Raw genomic sequence first — 21021 nt, 5'->3', positions numbered from 1 at the left:
ATGCTGACAAGAATTGTAACCTTGAGAATATAACATCGCTGCGTCATCTTGCCCTGTGTACTAGCTCCAGATGAATGGAACACAACCCATGGGGGTAAATTTACTTTAAATTGTCTCTCACACACACACAGAGGTCATCTCGTTAGTTTATAACTTCATAAACTGAAATGGCAATAGAAACCCTAATGGCCAGCTCAAGAGCTAAGGCAGGTAGCTATAAAAGCTCCCTTTGCACACTGTAAATATATTAATTAGCTAATCTTATAGAGCACAATGAAATGCTTTGCGAGAGGGTATCGGGAGCTGAACACTGAGGACCCGTAAAATCCATTAAGCCAGCCACTGTGTACACAAGGTAGGTACGTGATAAATCACTTCATGCCTTACCACCCTGAATTGAACCTCCTTGGCTTAGAATCTACCTGCCAATGGGATGAGGCAAGTAAGGGGAGTAAACAAAAGGAGGGGAAAGGGAGAGTAGGGCAAGGGTTAAAATAATGAGATTAAGGCTTGTACACACCTCGGCAATGTAAAGGATGTTAATGCTCTTGATGTTGGAGATAGATGCACAGACCTGAGAGAAGGGCTTGCTGGAACTCACCCCTGTGCAAAGGGCCAACATGAGACCACTTAATCCTCACTTAAGACCTATTTTGAGGGTTTAAGTGGTACATAGTTCTTGTGCTGGACCACAAGAGAATCAGGTTCAATCCAGGAGTAAAACTCGTGGCTCCCAGTCCAGAGCACTTGTCACTAGATCCATCTCTTTCTCTCTCTCTCATTTGTGCCGCTGGATTTCCAATTAAAACTGATTAATATAGTGAAAATAGGCAGATATGTATGTCTGTGTCCATATCACATTCACACCCCCCCCCCAAAAAGTATGAGGCCAGATTCCCAATTGGTATAAATCAGTGTATGTACCCTCCATTGACCTAGCTCATGGTTTCTTCACCTGGGTGAAGTAATGGCACTGTTTTATTTTAAATCAGCTTCTCGTTGATCCAAATATAACTACTTCTGCAGATCTGCACCTGGAGGCAAATTTATCATATGCCTTCCCCATTTAACTCTTATTCTTCTTTTTAGATCTTAGGTGTTCTGCTGTGGTGTGTGTGCTGGGCAGACCTATTCGTCTCCTTCCATGAACTCCTACAAAGCAGAGCCCCATCCCCTGTCTATTTTGTCACTCCCCTAATTGTTGGCATCACAATGGTTAGTATGCATTTCTATCAGTGACTATTAATGGGAGTAGCTTTCGCTGGCATGAAGTTACCCTTTGTGGACTAATGGGGTAGAAAAACCTTCCTGTGCATTCTCCACAGGATTCTACTGATCACCAAAACCCTGGAATTGGTCCAATGTTGACAGCCTTAGCAGAGAGGTTGAGGAGTAATTGGGCCATGGAAACTGAACTACTTTCCGAGCTCTCGAGTTGATGCTTTTATTGGTTGGGGCAGGATGGCAGAGTGCTGTGGGGTGAAGCAGAATGGCTAGCTTCATCATGTTCTATCTCTCTGATGGTCAAACAGAACTTTGGGAGGATTGTCAGTCTGACACCTTTCACCGCCGTTAAATGTTCTCTCTATTTTTTTAAAAAAAGTTGCTGAATGAATTATTAATATTTTTTGAGTTTATATATGAAAAATGTTGCTTCCTGAAAAAAGCCCCTAGTGCAAACAGTCTGCATTGAAGAGATTGTGAGTAATGTCAGTTTAATGGAAGGCTTTGTTTTGCATCATTTATTTCCTAATGTAAAATTCTTCATGCTACCTTACTTGTGATTGTTGTGTAGAGATAAGTGACTTGTCTTTTATGTTGGGCTTGTTTTGACCTCTCCTGAGCAAAGCAATGTATTGGAGCCCTATTTGTGTATTGTTCTACCCTGTGTCAAACTGTGCTTCTGATTTATATTATTGTTGGCTCTTTATTGGACAGAAACCAAAAGCATTTTGCTAAAGAACTCAAACTAGAAGATGAAATACTAATCCTTATCCATTTAGCTTTTGCTTCCTTATGTGGGATGAAAACATTCACAGACAGGTTATTATTCCACCTATCTAGATGGAAGCAGTGAACTTTTTGGTGCAGAACCAATGAAGTTTAAAAATACGTTCACCCTTACTGTTAATTTGGCACAAACAAGAGAAATGTCGGTTAAAAGAAAAAACAAATTTCTGAATCAGAGCCCATGAAAACAGGGAGAGAAATTATTTCATAAGGGCCCTGTCCTGTTTTCATTAGACAAGTGAAAGTTTGCGATTGACTTCCATGGGAGCACGACCGAACCTTAAGTGCACAAGAAACCATTTTTGTAATCCTGTAATTTTAGTGGTGTTGCTGCTGTGGGGGGGAGGGTTATGATGGGCACCCACTGAAAGCATGAATGGGGAAAGCAGTGTCAGGCATGTATTTATGTGTTCCTGTGTTTACTTTTCACAGGTGTTAGCCACAGTACTCATTCAGTACGAGAGGCTGCGAGGGGTTCAGTCCTCAGGAGTGCTCATAATATTCTGGTTTTTGTCTGTTCTCTGTGCTGTGGGTCCTTTCCGGTCCAAGATCATGGCTGCAACAGCTCAGGTAAACATACTGTGCTTGTGTAGGGGACAGCTGGTATAGCATTACCATGACTTGGAAGGATAGATGGGAATGAGTCACCCAGTTTAGATTTCATATCTGAACCTGAACTTTACCAGACAAAGGGGAAGTTTGGCTCCAAAGATGGAATTCACTCTGTCTGTAATTTAAAGGGAACTTTTGAGTCATATCATTGCATGCCAAGGGAATGCCCAGACTATGCTCAATCAAAGGATGCATTGGACACCTGGCAGGAATCTGAGGGCTGCACCAGTTTCACATACAGTGGAGCAGATCGCAGCCACCTTTTTAAATAAGGAACAGTGGTAGCAGAGACGATATGTCTTAATATCCAGTACTCCTGCTTGGATCATACAGTTTGGCTGCACTGTATAACTCCATGGGCTGCACAGTCAACTCTTGATGTGATGGGAACCGGATTTCACGCTTACTGTGGTTGTGAGCAAAGATCAGAAAGTTAGATGGAGAGAAAAGAAAGCTGTGCTGATATGATCATGTTTAAAAACATAGCTAGTTCTGCCACAATGAGAGAGGGACTGCCATATCCCTGATCCAAGCAAATTTCCATTTGACTATTGAATAAGTCCTGTGGATTTAGTGATTAGATGATTGAAGGCCTGGCAAGAAAAGCAGCATGTTAAGAACACTAAGCATAAAATCTTGGTCCAATAAAAGTCAATGGGAGTTCTGCACTATTTGGTGATTTAAATGATTATTTATTCATTTAATATCATTTCTATAGGAGAGATCTTGATATACTGGGCTGCATAAAACATGGAGCTTGAATTGAACTATAAATGATAGTCTGTGCAATATTAATTTAGAAAATACTACATGCCAGAGTGGGATGCCCTTGTGAATTAACTGGTGTAAATTTAACAAGTACAGTAATAATGAATTTCCTTGTTATGGCCCCTCTCACCCTCACAGTGTAACTGTGAGGCTAAAATTCAAACGTAATCAAAATTCCATCTGGCTAATATAAATAAGTTAAAATGTTGAACTACATCATGATGCAGCACCAAAAGCTTTTTTCAAGGGTGAGAGGCTTTATCAATGGCTAATTCTGTAGTAAATCTAAATCAAGAGGTTGGATGGCCTACAGACCTGGACCATTAAAGTAAACCCATAGGCAACGTCTCTTCTATTGTGTTTGCAACCATCAGTGGCCAGAAACGCCCCCTCTCTGACTGTAAGGATTACAGATTTTTTATGGTTAATGAGAGCGTGCACAATTACATCAGACAGGATATAAACAAAAACTGTATAAGGGATTATACAGTTCTGCTATGAAGAGTAAGTCAACCACTAACTGAGAGGAGCTGGAAAGAAACTTACCCTAAGGGAAGAGTGTACAGTAATTGTCTATTACGAAGTTTCTTGCCCCTTCCTCTGAAGGCATCTGGTACTGGCCCCTGTCAGAGACAGGATACTAGCCTAAATGGATTCCTCTTTTGATCTGGTGTGGCAGTTCCTATGACTGTATATTAAAGGCATGATCCTGCACATATCATCACCACAATCTCCGAAAAAGATTTCAGGTGGTTCTAATTCAGAAAAGTATCCTTATTCAGGAAAGGCGTTTAAGCACATACTTTAAGTCCCATTGAAGTCAACGAAACTTAAGCACATACTTAACTTTAAGCACATATTTAGATGCCTTGATGAATAGGGACCCACATTTATAACCATTATTCCACATAGTAAGACGTTTGCAGGATAGAGCCCTAGGGGAGAAAATGCACTGCCAGAAAGAAGCTCAATAAATTAGTAGCTTCTACAAGAATTAAGTCGAATGAAAACAACCCTTTACTGTTTTTTCTCCTTCTAGGGCCAGATAAAAGACAGGTTCAGACTTACCACATTTTACAGCTACTTTGCACTGATACTCATTGAGCTGATCCTTTCGTGTTTTAAAGAAAACCCTCCATTTTTCTCCCCTGTTAATTCAGATCCTGTAAGTACTGTTATATTCCTCTGATTGTATTTTATAGAATTTCTTAGGTGACATGTAAGGGAGATAGTCTCTATTGGGAGGAGTGTTCGGGTGGCTTAGGGCAGTGTGTCTCAACCTTTTAGGTTGGCAACCCATTACATGAAGTCAAAAATTTTCACAACATGCCTCCCCCCCATTATATGTACTAAGATTAAAAATGCGCAGTAGTAACAGTAATAATCCTGTGTAATTGGCTCATATGTGTGTTTCAAGAGGTTGACAGAGAATGCTTGCCCTTGAAGGGGAATTGTATGCAGGGAGTGGGGGAGCAAGATTTTCTTTGCTTTATATTATAATAAAATTTTCAACACGTCATGATCCCCCAGTTGAGAAACACTGGTTTAGGAGATTGGTAATGATACACGGAGCCTTTCACCACTAGATCTCTGGTTCAAATCCAGCTCAGAGCAGTTGGTTGCTGAAAATAGATCTCACTATTAGAAATACTGAGAATACCGCACCTCATTTATTAAATTGTTATGCAGCAGCAAATATATTTATGAGAATTAAAATGTGATATTAATTGTTCCAAGGATTATCTCTGGAGAGACGGACTTCAGTTTGATGGATGTCCTCTTAATGATATGTGAAGCCATTGGGATTTTAATTTATTAATAAATGAGCCATTCCTATAGGACTTGAGGATGGATAAGGAATAACCTTACGATAAGACAATAGTGCTGTCTAGAGGTTAAATTGCTTCTCTATCTCTTTAAGCTGTTTTCATAATTGGATTTATGTTTGAACCAAGCTGGGAGAGAATGCTGAATTATTGAATTAATTTCTGAAACGAACATTTCTGAAAGCAAAGAATGACATTTCATTTTGTACAAGTGTGATTAAAAAGCAGTATGAGGTGTGGTTGTTAAGGAAAGAAAGGAGTCCTGTATGAAATGGAGAATGAAAGAGATAATTTTATGTCATTATTAGCACATAATGCATAAGTTATACTCCATGATAGATCAAAAATGATTAAAATGTGTTTTGTCCTTTTTGAAGCAATGTTATTTTAAACTTCTTAATTTGTTTTTAATTTAACTTTCTTGTAGAATCCATGTCCAGAGTTAAATTCAGGCTTTCTTTCAAAGATGACATTTTGGTGGTTTACAAGGTGAGCATGTCCTTCAGTGCATGCATCCGATGAAGTGAGCTGTAGCTCACAAAAGCTTATGCTCAAATAAATTTGTTAGTCTCTAAGGTGCTACAAGTCCTCCTTTTCATTTTATGTCCTTCTAAGGCTTTTATAACCCCAAGGATAACCTCCATTTTTGTTGGCAAAAATACGGGACTTCTGACAACCAAAAATTTCCCTTGTAGTATCTAGTGGATAAAGTTACTCGCTTCCTGTTCATTCTAGTGTAATGTTTCCCCTGAGAGGTGTCAGGACACCAGTGGTAGCAGTGAAAGAGATTTAAAAATCTGTCCATAAAGTGCCAAGAAGATTCATAATACCTTTCAGAACTGTAGAGGTGAAACTGAAGAGTAGCCTAATAAACAATATATACAATTTGCTTACTATGCACTGGAGTGCTAACATACAGCAAGAGAGTTGGTGAGTCATAAGAACATATTGCACCACAGGGGTAATACTGCTACCTTTATACTCCAGGAGGGGGGATGTCTTTACTTTCCTGTGGAAGTTTTCATGTACTGTGTTCGTAAGGGGATTTTCTGAAGCATAAGGAAAGAAAATCGAGACATATATGTAACATGACAACTTTCAACAATAGAATTGTTGGTGTTACACATGGGTTCAAGGTGCAAAGTTCAGATCAGGATTCAGATCCAAAGTTTTGGCCCATCCCTGATAGAGAGATGGGCAAACTGCAAAATTCACATCCAGACTCAAACTTTCTTTGAGGGTGGTGGCATCTGGGATTTTTGCTTTGGCTTCAGTGATAATAGTTACACTGTCATTAGCAATGTCCTCTTATTATCCTATGTGTAAACCCAGTAAGACCATTTCTAATAAAGTGTGTCATATTTGCAATGCTTCTAAGGGATTTGAATGCTCAACTCCTATTACAAATTAATGGGCATTAGCTGTTCATATCCCCTAGGCAGCTTTGAAAACTTCACCCTAAATATGCCATTGAGGAATAATAATTTTCAGATATATGTGGGGAAAAAATCCCATTTTCCTTTGGTGGTTTATGGTCTCTTGATTTTTATACGTCAGACAGTGACTCTCGACTAGTTTAGTTATTTTAACTTCCTAACACTTCACCATTCTCATGCAGTAGTACAATTCAACTCAAACACTTCTGGAGAGGGTTTCATTATTCATCACAATTCTTTAAATTGTTTTTGTTGACTTTTAAAAAAAATCACAACAATATTTCTATAATATATTGGGTTTTTAAAATGTTGTTTATTAACTAAACCTAAACGTGGAACCTAAACTATCTGACCTCCTTTCCCTGAGTTTGTAACTCAGTTTTTGCTTTAGGGTCTAATTATCACTTTTGGTTTAGAAAGAGATTTCTCTTACTTTTGTTAGCTAAATGGTATTGAAGTTTCCAATGTTAATAAATGTCTTTAATTTTATCAGCCAAATGGATTTGGAACTATTATTTTTATATTCATACAGCATGGCAATTCTTGGTTATAAGAGGCCTTTGGAAGATAAAGACTTATGGTCTCTGAATAAAGAAGATACCTCCAGTATAATTGTACAACAGCTGCATAAAGAGTGGGATAAACAAAAAGACGAACGGAAACAGTAAGTACTTCCACATTTTAGCAAACCGAGATTGGTCTCTAAATTGTCTATACGTTAAAAATGAGTCCTGCTCTGAAAAGGGGCAAAGGTCTGGTTCTCCTGCTGATGTAAGTTGCCCACTACACAGATCTAATAACTTCCCCCTCCGTGAGAGGTGCAGCACTTAGGTCAATGTAGTTAGGATGACTCAGTGTTTGTGTAGACACTGCATTACTTACATTTCCTGTTGGCTGTCAGCCCCTCATGGTTTCAGAGTAGCAGCTGTGTTAGTCTGTATTCGCAAAAAGAAAAGGGGGACTTGTGGCACCTTAGAGACTAATACAGCTGGAGCCCTTCTACCCCGGGGCTGACAGCTAGGGCTGGCCCCAGGGCGGGGGACGCTCCAGCTGTCAGCGTTCCACAATGCCCCACACAGTTAAGTTGGTGGAAGCTCTTCTGGTGAGGATGTGCACCCCCGACAGACGGGGCGTGTGTAGACGTGAACCACTGTGGTAATTACAATCTAACTTGGGTTGATTTACTTTTGTAGTGTAGACAAGACCTATGTAAAACGGCCACCTACTAACTCAACCAATCTGTTTTCCAGAAGTATTAAGTCACGTGTGCTTGCTTTAATACACTTTTACTCCTGTTGGCACTGCAGAACCAACACGCTTATGAGAAAGTGAGCTGGGGTCTTCTCTGGCTCAGACATCACCTGTAGAATTGCTAAGTTAGGTATAAGTGCAGAATCTCCACCCCTGGTAGTGTGTGAGCCAAAAGGACCAGGCTGAGTTTGCAAGGGTGGTAATTTGGGTGGGGGAAGATCTCCTTACTCGAAACTGAGCAGACTTCATCTGGAATCTCTGAGAGACAATAGAGCTGGAGCCTGACGATCTCATTCTGAATCAATTTTCAGAATAGACTTTATGTGCATCTTAAGAAACAAAAGGAATCCCCACACACACATGCATGAGGCTTTCACATCTCACACCACCTTCAGCCTTTGAATAAGCTCCTGGGGTGAGGAATAAGGAACTAGGGATGAGATGCTTAGTACAGCTTCTCACTTTCAACTAGTAATAACAAGTTTTTTAAAAATGACCAACATCGCTTATGAAAGAGGCCCCTGCTCCTAGCGAAGTTAGGGGCAGAATTCCCCTTGTCTTCACGGGCAGCTAGCATCCGGCTTGGCCTTTGCATGTAGTTCGCACACTAGATGAGGTGTCCTTTCAGTCTCACATTCTGTCCTAATCTGATCTAAAAGGACAATTATTTGTTGTGACTGTGTCTCTCTCACCCACTGACTGGTGTCAGAAAGCACTTCTAAATAAATAGATCTCACTGAGGATGTGCTTATAGTCAGAAACGTCAATAAGTGGGTCCTTCATTTCCATTTTCTCTAATTGTGGATCTATTTCTTCTCCGGACAGAGGTTTTCCTCTGTTTCCCTGTTCCATGCAATCATGCCAAGTTGGAAAGCCCCCATTATGGGTTAATAGTATTAATGCTCATAATAGTATTTTTGGCAGGGTTAAATGTGATGGGGGAGTTTTTGCTTTGCAGCTGCGATTTGAAGAGCTTCCAGTACCAATACCGCTGGCTGTTCGGTTCTTTTAATAACTTGTCTATTTTTATGGAAGGGTGTAACGTGCATTATGTGGGATCTGGCCTCTTGGTGCACGGACATAAACCCAACTTCCCCTAATGAGATTTGTGTAATGAGGGCAAACAGTTTACAGAGATGTCTAGGGCCCAGCAGAACTTCCATTCTGAAACCATGCCTGGGGTTTTGTCAAAAAGTTCATTGTGTTTTGAGATTCTTTCAAGCAAACCCAGGCCAGTTTGCTGTGAACTTGGATGGAATTTCTGGTCTGTGTTACCAACTGGTAAAACTTGGTGGTAAAGGCACTAGTGATTCTGAAATGCAGGGTACGTCTGCACAACAGCTGGGAAATATAATTCCAGTTGGGGCAGACATGCACATAGTAGTTCTGCTCAAGCTAGTGGCTAAAAATAGGATGGCCACAGCAGCACAGACAGCAGCATGGGCTAGGTGCCTGAGTCTAGTCCTGCCTGACTCCCTGGATATGTACTCAGGTAGCTAGCCCCAGCTGCCATCTGCATCACCATGGCCATGCAGCTATTTTAGGCGGCTAGCTCAGGTCTCTCTTCCCTAGCTGGGAATTACCTCCCAGCTGCTGTATAGGCATACCCTCAGAGGGAGTGCAAGTGAACTAAAGCAAAAGAGAACCTTCCAGGAACCTCCCCCTGCCCAAACTCACTGAGTTTCACATAGTTCTAAAACAGCTAAAGTGAGGTGGCTACACTTACCTTATAGGGATTAGCAGATGCTCCTAGTTGCTCTGTATCCAGCTCCACCGATGTTAACAGCATTGGGAGCCCATGTATAGACAGACTGGTGGCTGCCATCTGTGTTTTTAATGCTGTGTCAATTAGACCTGCTCTGAGAAGGGTTATATGACACTGTATTAAAAATGATATGGCAGACACGGGTACGTCTACACTAGAGTGCCACACTCGGGGAGCTGAAGGGGGGCTGGAAATGTCCCTACCAGACACAGGGCTGCATTATAAATCAAACAAATTGTGTGTGGCTGGCATAGGCAGAGCCTCAACTTTATAGAGAACTGTGTTTGTTTCTCACATTCCTATTGTTCCTGTCCATCGGGGTGTGAAACTTTAGCGTTTTGGGTCATGACTTTCTCCTCAATGAGTCTAACTGAGGGGTTCTCAAACTGGGGGTCGGGACCCCACAGGGGGTCACAAGGTTCTTACAGGGGGGTTGTCAGCCTCCACCCCAAACCCCGCTTTGCCTCCAGCATTTATAATGGTGGTAAATATATAAAATGTGTTTTTAATTTATAAGGAGGGGTCACACTCAGAGGCTTGCTATGTGAAAGGGGTCACCAGTACAAAAGTTTGAGAACCATAGCTGTTAACCAGCTCTGTAAATGGACTATAAGAGAGGAATGAGGATTTAAGTTTTAGCTATAATAATAATAAAAAGAATTGGAAAATAGGGTATTATAATTTGCGTATGTGCTCCCTGGGTGTGCTTCAAGTCCTGCCTGCTTGCTTTACTGACAAAAATACAGTTTTGCTCCTATCCAAGCTACAGAGCCGATCTGGCTGTGGGAGACAGAGCTGGCATCTATTCAACTTCATGTCAGCAAAATCATTAGTTCTTATGATCTAATTGCAGAATCTTTCCAACTGGGGAGGGATGATGTCAGAAATAGAGGGCATGTCTGCACTGACCGTTAAAGGTGTGTGTTTTCCTGTGGAGTAACTAATGTATATTAGCTATCTTGCTGTAAAAACACAGTCAAGAAAAGCCCAGGAGTTTCACTGCAGCGTTAAATAAGTGTAGTCCACCCTAGGTGGGAAGATAATGCTGATCTCACCTAGCTCCTTCCTGATAAACACCACAAGTGCATTGTCTCAACTTAATATTTTACAGCAAGATAACTATTGCACGTTTGTTTATCTTGCTTTAAAACCCTTTCCACTGCCTTTTCAGGCAGTGAAGGGAAATCCAGAGAGAACTCATCATGGCTTTTCAGATCCTTTTGCTGAGTTTACAGTGCTGGTAGCCCCCTCTCCCCGAAAAAAAACCAAGTGTGTTGCTTGCAAACTGAGCAAATCGAACCTGGCAGATACTGAGCAAGAGAACGAACTGTGAAACCCAGTGAACTATTTTCAGCAAACAATTTATTTGTCTGATTTAGCCTTTATTTTCTGTTCACAAATGGTCTGTGAACACATCAGAATTTCCACAGTTTTGTTCAAGGAGTGATGTATGTGAACACATTTCTGCCTCTGGAATCTTTGTCACTTTGAGAATCTGTGGCCTGTTCAAATTTCAGACCTCAGCTAGCTCCAAAAAAACTACTCAGTCGTTGGAAAAAGTCAAAAAGGCCCTGTCCTGATGTTATTAACAAAAGAGGTTAATTCAAAACTAACGTCTCAGTCCTGGCTGCTCCCACGGTTCTTTTCCTGTCCTTCCTTGTAGCTGATCCTAACATCCAGGAGGCTTCACCCATCTGCGTTACATTCAGGGTGGAGTTTGATAAGACAGAATTGCCTCAGTGAGACAGCACGGTTCCAACACCTGCTGACAAAGGGTGGGCAGCAAAAAATCCTGCCAGCCTGTTCTGGGAGAGTTGAGTGAGAGTATCACAGAAGATGGGATTTCCAACAGCACCTAGGGGAATTAGGCACCCAACTGTCATTGAAAGTCAGTGCGTGTTGGATGCCTGACTCCCTTAGGTGCTTCTGAAAATCCCACCCAGAGTCTCAAATAGTATTATCATCATAAATGTATCACATGTTTCATCAGTAGCTCTCAGTGTTTTGCAAAGGGAGTATCATCATTCCCAGTTTTACAGATGGGGGGAACTGAGGCACAGACTGGTGAGGTGACTTGCACAAGGTTACCCAACAGGCCAGTGGCAGAGCCAGGAATAGAACCCAAATCTCTTGTGTTCTAGCTTGGGGCTCTATTCACTAGGTCGCACAGCCGCCATAGTGCTCCTGAATTTTTGCCGTAATCGTTTGTTTCATATCCTTAGGAAAGAAGAGGTGGCATACGTGAAGACATCTAACCATATGCTGAACCATGTTGATGGTGGCCCAGAGGAGGCAGAAGTTCTGATCCAGGATAAGAGGCAGCATAAAGAGCCTTCCTTCCTCAAAGCATTGCTAAGAACCTTTGGCTCATACTTCTTGATCGGCTCTTTCTACAAGCTGCTCCAAGATCTGCTTTCTTTTGTCAACCCTCAGTTGTTAAGGTTGGTTTCTCCTATCAGTCGTTTTTACCCCCAGTCCTCATGAACTCTCCGCTTCAGAGATGAGCATGCTTCTTGAAGTGCATTTCATTTTCCCCACACAGTATGCACACCCTGCAGCTTTCGTCGTGAAATGGCAAAAGGTGGCCGTTCTTCCTTGTGTACTAAAAGGGAAATCGGACAGTCTTGACTAGGACACCTACAAATAAAAGACCCATAAATTGGGCATGGCCAAAGCACTGCCTTGGGCTAAAAAATGGCCTGTTGCCTTCTGAGTTGCAGCCTAAAGTAGTTTATTCTTTACTGCTGAGGAGCATCCGCAGCCAGGCAGGCAGAGCACTGCATGCTGGGACCAGTAGTTTTTGCATGTCTGATGCCTATATCAATGATGAAGGCAGCTGCAATATGCTTCATTGTATACAAATGAAGTGTGGCCCTTAGACACCTGGCAGGTGGCCAGTGTAGCTCTTGGCTGGGACAGATTTGGGAGTTCCTGCCTTATATGTAGATTTATTCTAGACAGAGCCAAGGCCTTGGGTATTCTCAAAGGTGTTGCAGTGGTGAGAACATGGGGTGGGGTGAATACATTTTCCAGAAGAAGGAAATGATCGGATACAAGAAGGAAGGTCCTTGCCGAGAAGCGGCATCAGTAGCACCTTTCCCGCCTTCTCTTGCACTCTCCTTACATGGAGTAAGGCTCCTAAAAATACTTTGCTGTTTGTCTCCGTGGGAGATCGGCTCTCCCAGCCCAAGTGATGAAAGGGCTGTGCGTCTTTGTAAAGTGGTATCTCACTTCTCTTTCTGTGTTGATTTGTTCATGTGGCACAAAGCCCACCAGCTCATTAACTAGGAAGAATGTCGTGAAGGAAATACCAGAGTTGCAGGGAATAGCAGTTGCGTTCCATCAAGCAGTCATTTTTCGCTCTCGATCTTTAAAAGACGCCCCGACATTTTAAATGCTTTTGGAGAGAATAGTGGAGAATGGATTAAGGTTTTAAATGAAGGTAGGGGGTGGGGTGGAAAAGGATGGGGTCATGTGGTATAAAAACCTCTGTTAAAATAATGCTTGGTGCGGAGCTGTCTTCTGAGATCCTGCTGATATGTGAGTGCTTTGTATAACGCACAAAAACTTGTTACACAGAGGAGGACCCAACCCACCGTATCTGCATGTTGTAGTTTACAACATATCTCCTTTCCAAGCCTTGGGGGGAGAAGAGAGCGCTGGCAGGCTTTTAAGGGGAAAGTGGGTTAAATGTCATTATATCCTGGGAGCTTCTCAAACTTGTATCAATTCAGAGACAAGTTTAATGTCCTGGTCGATGATATCTCAAGGCACATTGCCGTGCATTCATGTAAGCATCTAAACTCTTGTGAGCAGCCTCAGGAAATTTGTTTCTAGCGCCTGGAAAAAGTAGGGCTGTTTGGCAAGTTTTGATGCATGCAAAACAATAGTTTTGTATTTCCAGAAAGATCACTAGGTCACATGCTGGGTTCATCAGGAAGAGCCTTTACAGAGCTCCCCACCTAGTATGTCTCAGTCCGCTGATGCTGCCTGGAGCTGCTCAGGGGAAGGTGGGTTTGGGGCCAAAAAGGAATGTTAACCCTGGCCTCCATTCTTTTGCAACAAGTGATTTGGGGCCTGATCCTTAGCTTTTGCAAATCATCACTGAAGTCCCTGGAGCTATGCCAGTTCACAGCAGCTGGTGCTCTGGCCCTTTGAATGAAATCTTAGGTCCCACTTTCCTCTGATAAGAAAAGGCAGAATTATTGTGGCAGAGCTTAATTATCTGATTCATAGTGCCAGATCCACTTTACGTGGCTAATAACCTGAAATTGGAAATGCAGTTACTGGGGTTATTGTGCATTACTTGATATTTTCTGCTTATTAGCCATATCTTTACCATGCAGGCCTCACTGGGAAAGCAATTGTGTGTAGTAGAAGTCAAGGGTTATTAATGAAGATAAATGGCTAGATTAATGGCACCACCATTTAGCTAAAAGGTAGACGTGAACGTCAGTTCTTTATGGATACATCTAGGAGAATGGGGTTTGGAGCCTATTTCCCTGAGGGAAAAGCCAGCCCGAGGCACTGGTGGTCCAGGAGTTTGAAGAAGGTTAAGATGAGGTGATGGTTTGACTATGATCTGCTGTGATGGAGTTTTGGAGGAGATGAAGAAAAAAAAATTAGAGACACGCTCCAGACCTGTGGGGTAATTGAATGATTGTCTTCTGCCAGAGGGGCAGAGTTAGCTGGGGATCCATTAGCCCCTTGGCATTTGTAAGTAGGCTGAGGGAGCTCAGCTGGGAGAGAGCTGCCGGAGACCCAGGGCTCTCCAGCAGAGATGGAGTCACAGTGAGTGAAATAGACTCTTGTCTGTGAAGGCCTTGAGGTAGGACTTGGAAGAAATGGGGAGATTGCTGGGGGAAGCGGCTGGCATCTCTGTGGAAGGAATGCAGTGAGAAAATCCTGAGAAGAAGCAGCGGGTAGCAGCACAATTAGCTCAAAAAGACAGAAACTGGGTTTGTGTTGGAATGTTCGTGTGGACTGTTTGATTGGACTTCAAAACCTCAGAAGGGGACTGAACTTCCCAAGGGCCAGGCCACAGAAGGCCCAGATGGAGACACGCTATTTTGGGGCCATGGAAGTGGCCGCTAATGGGGGCATTAGAGATGTGTCCCTGTAATGCCTTAACCTGACACTAGGGAGTGCTCTTAGGGTGAGTACAGTCTCCTACACCTGCCTTATGTAGTAGACAGGCTGGTGTCCCACTGCATGCATCACTCAGCTCATGACTACATGGAGCTACTTAGATAGACAGGCCAGATAGGGGACAGTGCATTATAGAGGCTGGAGCTCAGCAGAGCCTGATGTTCTGCCTTGTATTCCCTCTCTGACTAGTTAGTTCACAACTGGGCTTTCTCCCTGGCAAGACCTAATGTTTAGCTGTTGTATCTAATGTTATTTGAATAAAGCCATAACCTAGCTTGTGACCAGGAGAATTTTTTGTCATTTGAGAGAGTATGTGGCAGCCTGCTATAAATAAGAGAAGCTGTGTGTTATGTTATGTCCCATTAATCTCTCTCCTTGTTTTGTTTTTCTTCCCCAACTTTCTTAAAAACAGCATATTAATTGGCTTCATTAAGGATAAAGATGCCCCATCCTGGTGGGGATTTTTGATTGCAGCTTTGATGTTTTTCTCTGCCGTGCTGCAGACTATAATTCTTCACCAACATTTCCAGTACTGCTTTGTTACTGGGATGAGGCTGAGAACTGGCATCATTGGGATGATATACAGAAAGGTAAGACTGGAAGCATGTAATTGGTCAATGTAACTATATATAGCCAAGGAGGAGTGATCTTAGCCATTAGACAATGAGGAGAGAACCGGACCTTGATTATGGGGAGAAAGCAGTCTCCTGGAAAATAAAATGAATGCTCAGTGTTCTAACATGCCTCACTGCACCTTAAAGTACTTTCAAAGAAAGTAGCAGCTGAGTGTGCGTGTGTTGTTGGATCACCAAACATGGCACAGTCAAAGACTGGTTTTATTTAAATATTCAAAATCAAGGGGTGCATCCTTAATGTGTTTTGACTATCTCAGAAAATAATTGTATCTAGTAAAGAGGCATCATGTACTGATCAAGATTGAGGAGCTCAAAACAAAATATAGCTCATGAAATGTTATTCTCCAAATGAATTAAAGATGATTTAGGATTGACTTAATTGTTTTATTCCTACTGAAGAAGTAGCTACTGAGGCTATCTGGCTTTCCTGTTCTCTGAGGATTTATTATCTGCATTTCTCCGCATGTGTCTAAGATTGATAATCGTCAGGGTCTCTCACTTTTCAGTCCTTGGCCATCACAAACTCAGCAAAGCGCTCCTCTACTGTTGGAGAAATTGTCAACTTGATGTCAGTGGATGCCCAGCGGTTCATGGATTTGGTGACTTTCCTGAACATGTTATGGTCGGCGCCGCTTCAGATTTGTCTAGCTTTATACTTCCTCTGGCAGGTACAGGAACCATCACATTTGTCAGAGTTTTTATTTCAGTGACACGCAGACTGGTTTTTATTTGTTGAATTCTCCACCATTTTCAGAAACCTCCTCTCATTCTGTCTTGTTTTGGCATAGACTGATTGACACCAACTTACCAAATTAATTAATCTCTTAATTACTGCCATATACTGTGGTTTGTCGTATACAACCTATGGTTCATAACAGAGTTCCCAGCAGCTGATGCAAATGACTTTCTATATGTATTAGTGAGGACTGAATACATATGGTACAAACATTACTGAGGAAATGAAATCTGTACAGCTATCCTACAGTAGACAGTCAATATTATGCCTCCTAAGAAAATGTGCAAAACACTAAGTATGGACCAAATTCCACCCTAGTATAAATAGTATAAATACCATGCCATTTGCTTCAGTGAAGTTGCATCCACTTCAACCAAGGTGGAAACTATCCTTATGTGTGTATAAAGCATTGACTTCCATCCACTTGAAATGTTTTCATGCTAATTGAATGTTTTTAATTTGTAAGACAGTGGCTCCAAGCCGAATGCCCCATCTGAGATCAGGACCCCTTGTGCCAGGTGCTGTACAAACACATACTTACAGTCTAAAGAGACAAGACAGATAAAGGGTAGGGAAACTGAAGGATTATTAGTCCAACTTTACACATGGGGCAACTGAGGCACAGAGCGATTAAGTGATTCATTAACAGAGGACGTTTGGGGCAGAGGCAGGAATACAATCCAGGACTCCCGAGTCCCAGTTCTGTGCCATACTCACAAGGCTATCCTTCCTCTCTAATGCTGCATCTTCTGCCCACGTAAAACTGCAGTGTACCACCATTGAAATGAATAGGAATTCTGCATGGAAATCAGTGGCAGGGTATGGAGAGCGGATGTTTTGTGGCCGGTGGTTATGTGCAATTTGAGCAGCATGGAGTATGTGCAGATGTCGGCTCTGAAAGAAATTCGTTTTTCCTGCATTTGGTTGACTAAATGTGCCCCGGATGTGTGGACTTCGGGCTGTTACACCCTTTAGAGCAGTGGTCACCAACTCGTTGATCGCGATTGACTGGTCGATCCTAGAAGATCTCCCAGTCCATCGCGATCTCCAGCATGGCTGCCGCTAAGGCAGACTCTCTACCCCAGCCCCACACTGCTTCTGGAAGCAGCTAGTGTGGCCCCGGTGGTGGGGGGGCAGAGGTGTCCTTTTGTGCACTGCTTTTGTGTCCTTTGTGCACTGCTCCTGCCTGCAAGCACTGCCCCCACAGCTCCCATTGGCCGGGAGAGCTGCGGGGGGTGGTGCTTCAGAGAGGGGCAGCGCACGGAGCCACGTGCCCCCTGCGCCCTCCCTCCCCCCGGGGGCCACAGGGGTGCGTTGGCCCCTTCCGGGAGCGGTGTGGGGAGGTGTAGAAGGGGGCTCCGGGCTGGGGCAAAGTGATCTTGGGTAAAAATGTTGGACACCACTGCTTTAGAAGTTTTCTCTTTCTTAGTGCTGTAAAATAATCTACCTTTGGGGTACATAACGACATAATGAGCCACTAGTGACTTCGTAGCATTTTATGACCAAATACAGAGACAGACCCTGGGACTCAGGCTGAGGATGTAATCCCTCTTGTATTAACATTCAGGGTGATTGAGGTTTTTTGTCAATTGCTGTTCCCTATATCAGAGAGAAGTCAGGGGAAATGCCCCCCCTCTAGGTTCTCCATTCCCTGCCTGTAAATATTTGGTATCTTTTCATATACGGACTGTATTTTCTTTTTTATGAGGTTTGTGGTGTTGTTTTCTACATCTGTTAAGATGCTCTATTTGCATTAGTCCACTGCTGTATTCCCCTTCCGCCAGGAGCAATTTCGCAAATAAATTGCAGGAGCTCTCAGATGTCATCGATGCTAGTTTAGTACTGGTAGCTCTCGATCAATACTGTGATCTAGACTATACAACAAGAAGAGGGGAAGCAGAGTCAGAACTCCCCAGTGGGGGGTGAAAATTCATACTGTCACTTCAACTACGTGTTAATGAAGCCATGCCTTACTTTTTTACCAAACCCAGCTTCTTTCAGTGCTATCTACCGGAGATGACCTCATTTCATGGAGAGCAATAACTTACATTGTCTCTTTTCCTATCAAGACTTTAGGGCCTTCTGTGTTGGCAGGGGTTGCAGTGATGATCTTACTAATCCCATTGAATGCTGCAATTGCTATAAAAACCAGAGCGTTCCAGGTAGGTAACGTTAAGGATTATCCATAACCCAAGGTGGTGGCTCTTCTAGAAAAGTGGAAGGAGTCACAGTCTTTTTAGTGCCTACATCAAAAGTGCAATGTGTTTGTGTACGTTGGATGAGATGCTGTCAGTCAAAAGAATCATGAATGGCACTTTTCAGTATCATCCAATGTTGGCTTAACTCTGTTGCTCCCATTGAAGTCAATGACAGTTTTACCACTGATTTCCATAGGAGCAGAGTGCGGCCAACGCTTTTGAAAATCCCACTCCATATTTTTCTTTTTACATTCCTTCTCTGTGTTACTACAAATAACTCAGTGATTCAACTTCATGAATCTTTAAAATCTGATGTTACATTTCTCCACTGATGTTGCTTGGGTCCTGTTTTGCATTTCACTGTGCTTGAATATTGAAGCTGGACAGGTCATTTTTTATTACATTCTCTGACACAAGCCAAATGCTATTATGTTTTAGTTGCAAGCACTGCAGGGGAGTTTTTTGAAAGAAGTCATTGAAATGTAAAGACAAAACTTTCTCTCTCTTTTTTTTTTTTTAAACAACCAAATCTGCTTTCCAGGCCTCAGCTGCTTGAGAGAATCCCTTGTAAGAGGCTCTTTGATTTGACTTTAGATCAAAGCCATAGATTAAATGAAAGGGGCCCTGAAGAAAGCTTGGGCAAGTAATTAATGAGCCAGGTCTCCAAGGCTGGATCCCTCTGTGGGATCAGGGCCACAAAAAGGACAAATGTATACAGAAGATTAGGCTATTATTTTGTTTGCTTTGAGTACAGAAGAGCAAATATAAGAGCTATTCTTAGTGACAGACAGAGGCTGTGATCCAGACTGAGTCCAGATTAAATCGTTACACATTCTCTGCAGGTTCTCATCTCTTACCATGCATGAGCTAAACTGAACAAGTTTCATTTTAGTTAGTGCTAACAATTTTAATACTAATGGAGATTGCACTAATAATTTAAATAGCCAGTTCTCCTCACAGGCCTTCCCTAGGCAAGCAAGAAAATTGAGAGCTTGATCAATTCACTGTTCAAGCGAAGGGTGTGCAGAATGATGCCAGGTGCTCTTCCAAGCAACCTCCAGTCTGATGGGGACCTCTACTGGGACAAGAGGATAATTCCCTCATCTCTATACCCATTCACTTGGTGGCCTCTACTGAGAGTGCCTAGAAAGAGGGCAGAGGTGTTGGTGTACTTGTGCTCTGGATTTCTATCCCCTGTGGTAGAAATTAAAACTGCCCGCTCATTTCTTGTAGACCATTGGATAGTCAGCAGATGATGATGCCTTTCATCAGTGCCAACCCTGGCCAAATTTGAACTGCTGACTTTAAGCTGAAAGGAGCCTTTATTCCATTAGCAATCTGCGTGGTCATTCACACTCCATGAGTAGTGCAATGCTAATGCAACAAAGTCCTTTGGCTTCTTAGCTGGATTTTTCCAGCTACAAGATTATGCTGAGTAATGGGATGTCGTAATCTTTTAGTGACTGTTTGGAATATTTTTTTGAGGTAAAGAGCCCAACCCTTGAGGTTAAATAGTGTCAGAATTTAAAAGTAAAGATAAATAGTGATAATAGCTTCAGCTTTAGTAACAGAACAATATAGTTACATTCCACAAAACCTTGGGACAGCCAACAGATCTGCCAGTTAATCACTACCTAATAAATATTAGCATTTCTTTTCTCCCTATAAGGAGATGGTTAGGGTTGAGTAGCAGTGTGTATGGATTCCAAGCAGGTGAGGTGTTACATTTAATTTTTCATTATATCCACGTTCTATCCTGGGGATTTGATCTGGGAGGTAATGGAGTGGAGACTGTTTGTTTCATCAGTGTATTTTAAAGAAATGAAGGGCACCCAGACATATAAATAGGCACTTTTAAAATTGTACATCAATAAAAATCTAACTAAAGAAAGGCAAGAATTAGGGTAGCATTTTCAATAGTGCCCAAGTCCCAATACATTTGAAAATTTTACCTCTAGACAGTAAAGTTGATTAGAATGCACTTGTATTTCTAACAAATTATGTAATACACTGCCTGCCTTTTGTGTCTGTCTAAAAATATAGACAGATTTTTTTTTAAACAATGTTATTTGGAATAATTTAGGTGGAACAGATGCGGTATAAAGATTCCCGCATTAAACTAATGAATGAGATTCTGAGTGGCATAAAGGTACTGAAGCTTTACGCGTGGGAACCATCCTTCCAGGAGAAAGTGCTGGAGATACGAAAGAATGAGCTCCGTGTTCTGAAGAAAGCAGCATATCTAAATTCTTTGTCCACCTTTGCGTGGGTCAGCGCACCATTTCTGGTAAACATCATTTGTATTGCTTACACAAATAGGTCTGAAAGCTATCAAGGCATAAAATAGAAGGTGAAATGCAAATCCCTTAAATCGACTGTCTGCATATCAAATGGGTATTGGAATAAATGTGTATATTTAAAAATCATACATACGCTTTAAAACAATTGAATACTTTACTATTCTATGACACTGTTCATTAGAGGGTATCAAAGTATTTTTCAGTGAAGTCTCACAGTTAGAGCTGGGCACAAAATAGCTTTCCGATCCTGTGGAAATTTTTGAGATTTCAAAAAATGTTCCCGTCCCAAATCAAGACAAAAAGTTGAAATCTTGAAAAATATTGTGCACCAAAAAT

The 21021-nt window shown here is 42.1% G+C and overlaps 1 protein-coding gene across 3 annotated transcripts in view; it reads left to right on the top strand.

The window, feature by feature from the left end:
- ABCC3 (ATP binding cassette subfamily C member 3) overlaps positions 1-21021 on the top strand; it is an 80233-nt gene that overhangs the window by 30118 nt on the left and 29094 nt on the right. For all 3 annotated transcript variants that reach the window (XM_077833842.1, XM_077833843.1, XM_077833841.1), the window contains exons 3-12: positions 1090-1215; positions 2443-2580; positions 4430-4555; positions 5644-5705; positions 7185-7316; positions 11891-12109; positions 15229-15406; positions 15958-16119; positions 18257-18349; positions 20469-20672. In XM_077833842.1, the coding sequence (XP_077689968.1) occupies positions 1090-1215; positions 2443-2580; positions 4430-4555; positions 5644-5705; positions 7185-7316; positions 11891-12109; positions 15229-15406; positions 15958-16119; positions 18257-18349; positions 20469-20672 (1440 nt within the window). The remainder of the gene's footprint in view (positions 1-1089; positions 1216-2442; positions 2581-4429; positions 4556-5643; positions 5706-7184; positions 7317-11890; positions 12110-15228; positions 15407-15957; positions 16120-18256; positions 18350-20468; positions 20673-21021) is intronic.

Source organism: Eretmochelys imbricata, chromosome 14 (assembly GCF_965152235.1).
Source record: "Eretmochelys imbricata isolate rEreImb1 chromosome 14, rEreImb1.hap1, whole genome shotgun sequence".
NCBI lineage: Eukaryota > Metazoa > Chordata > Testudines > Cheloniidae > Eretmochelys > Eretmochelys imbricata.
The sequence above is the reverse complement of the archived record's forward strand: the minus strand, read 5'-3'. Positions and strand labels throughout refer to the sequence as shown.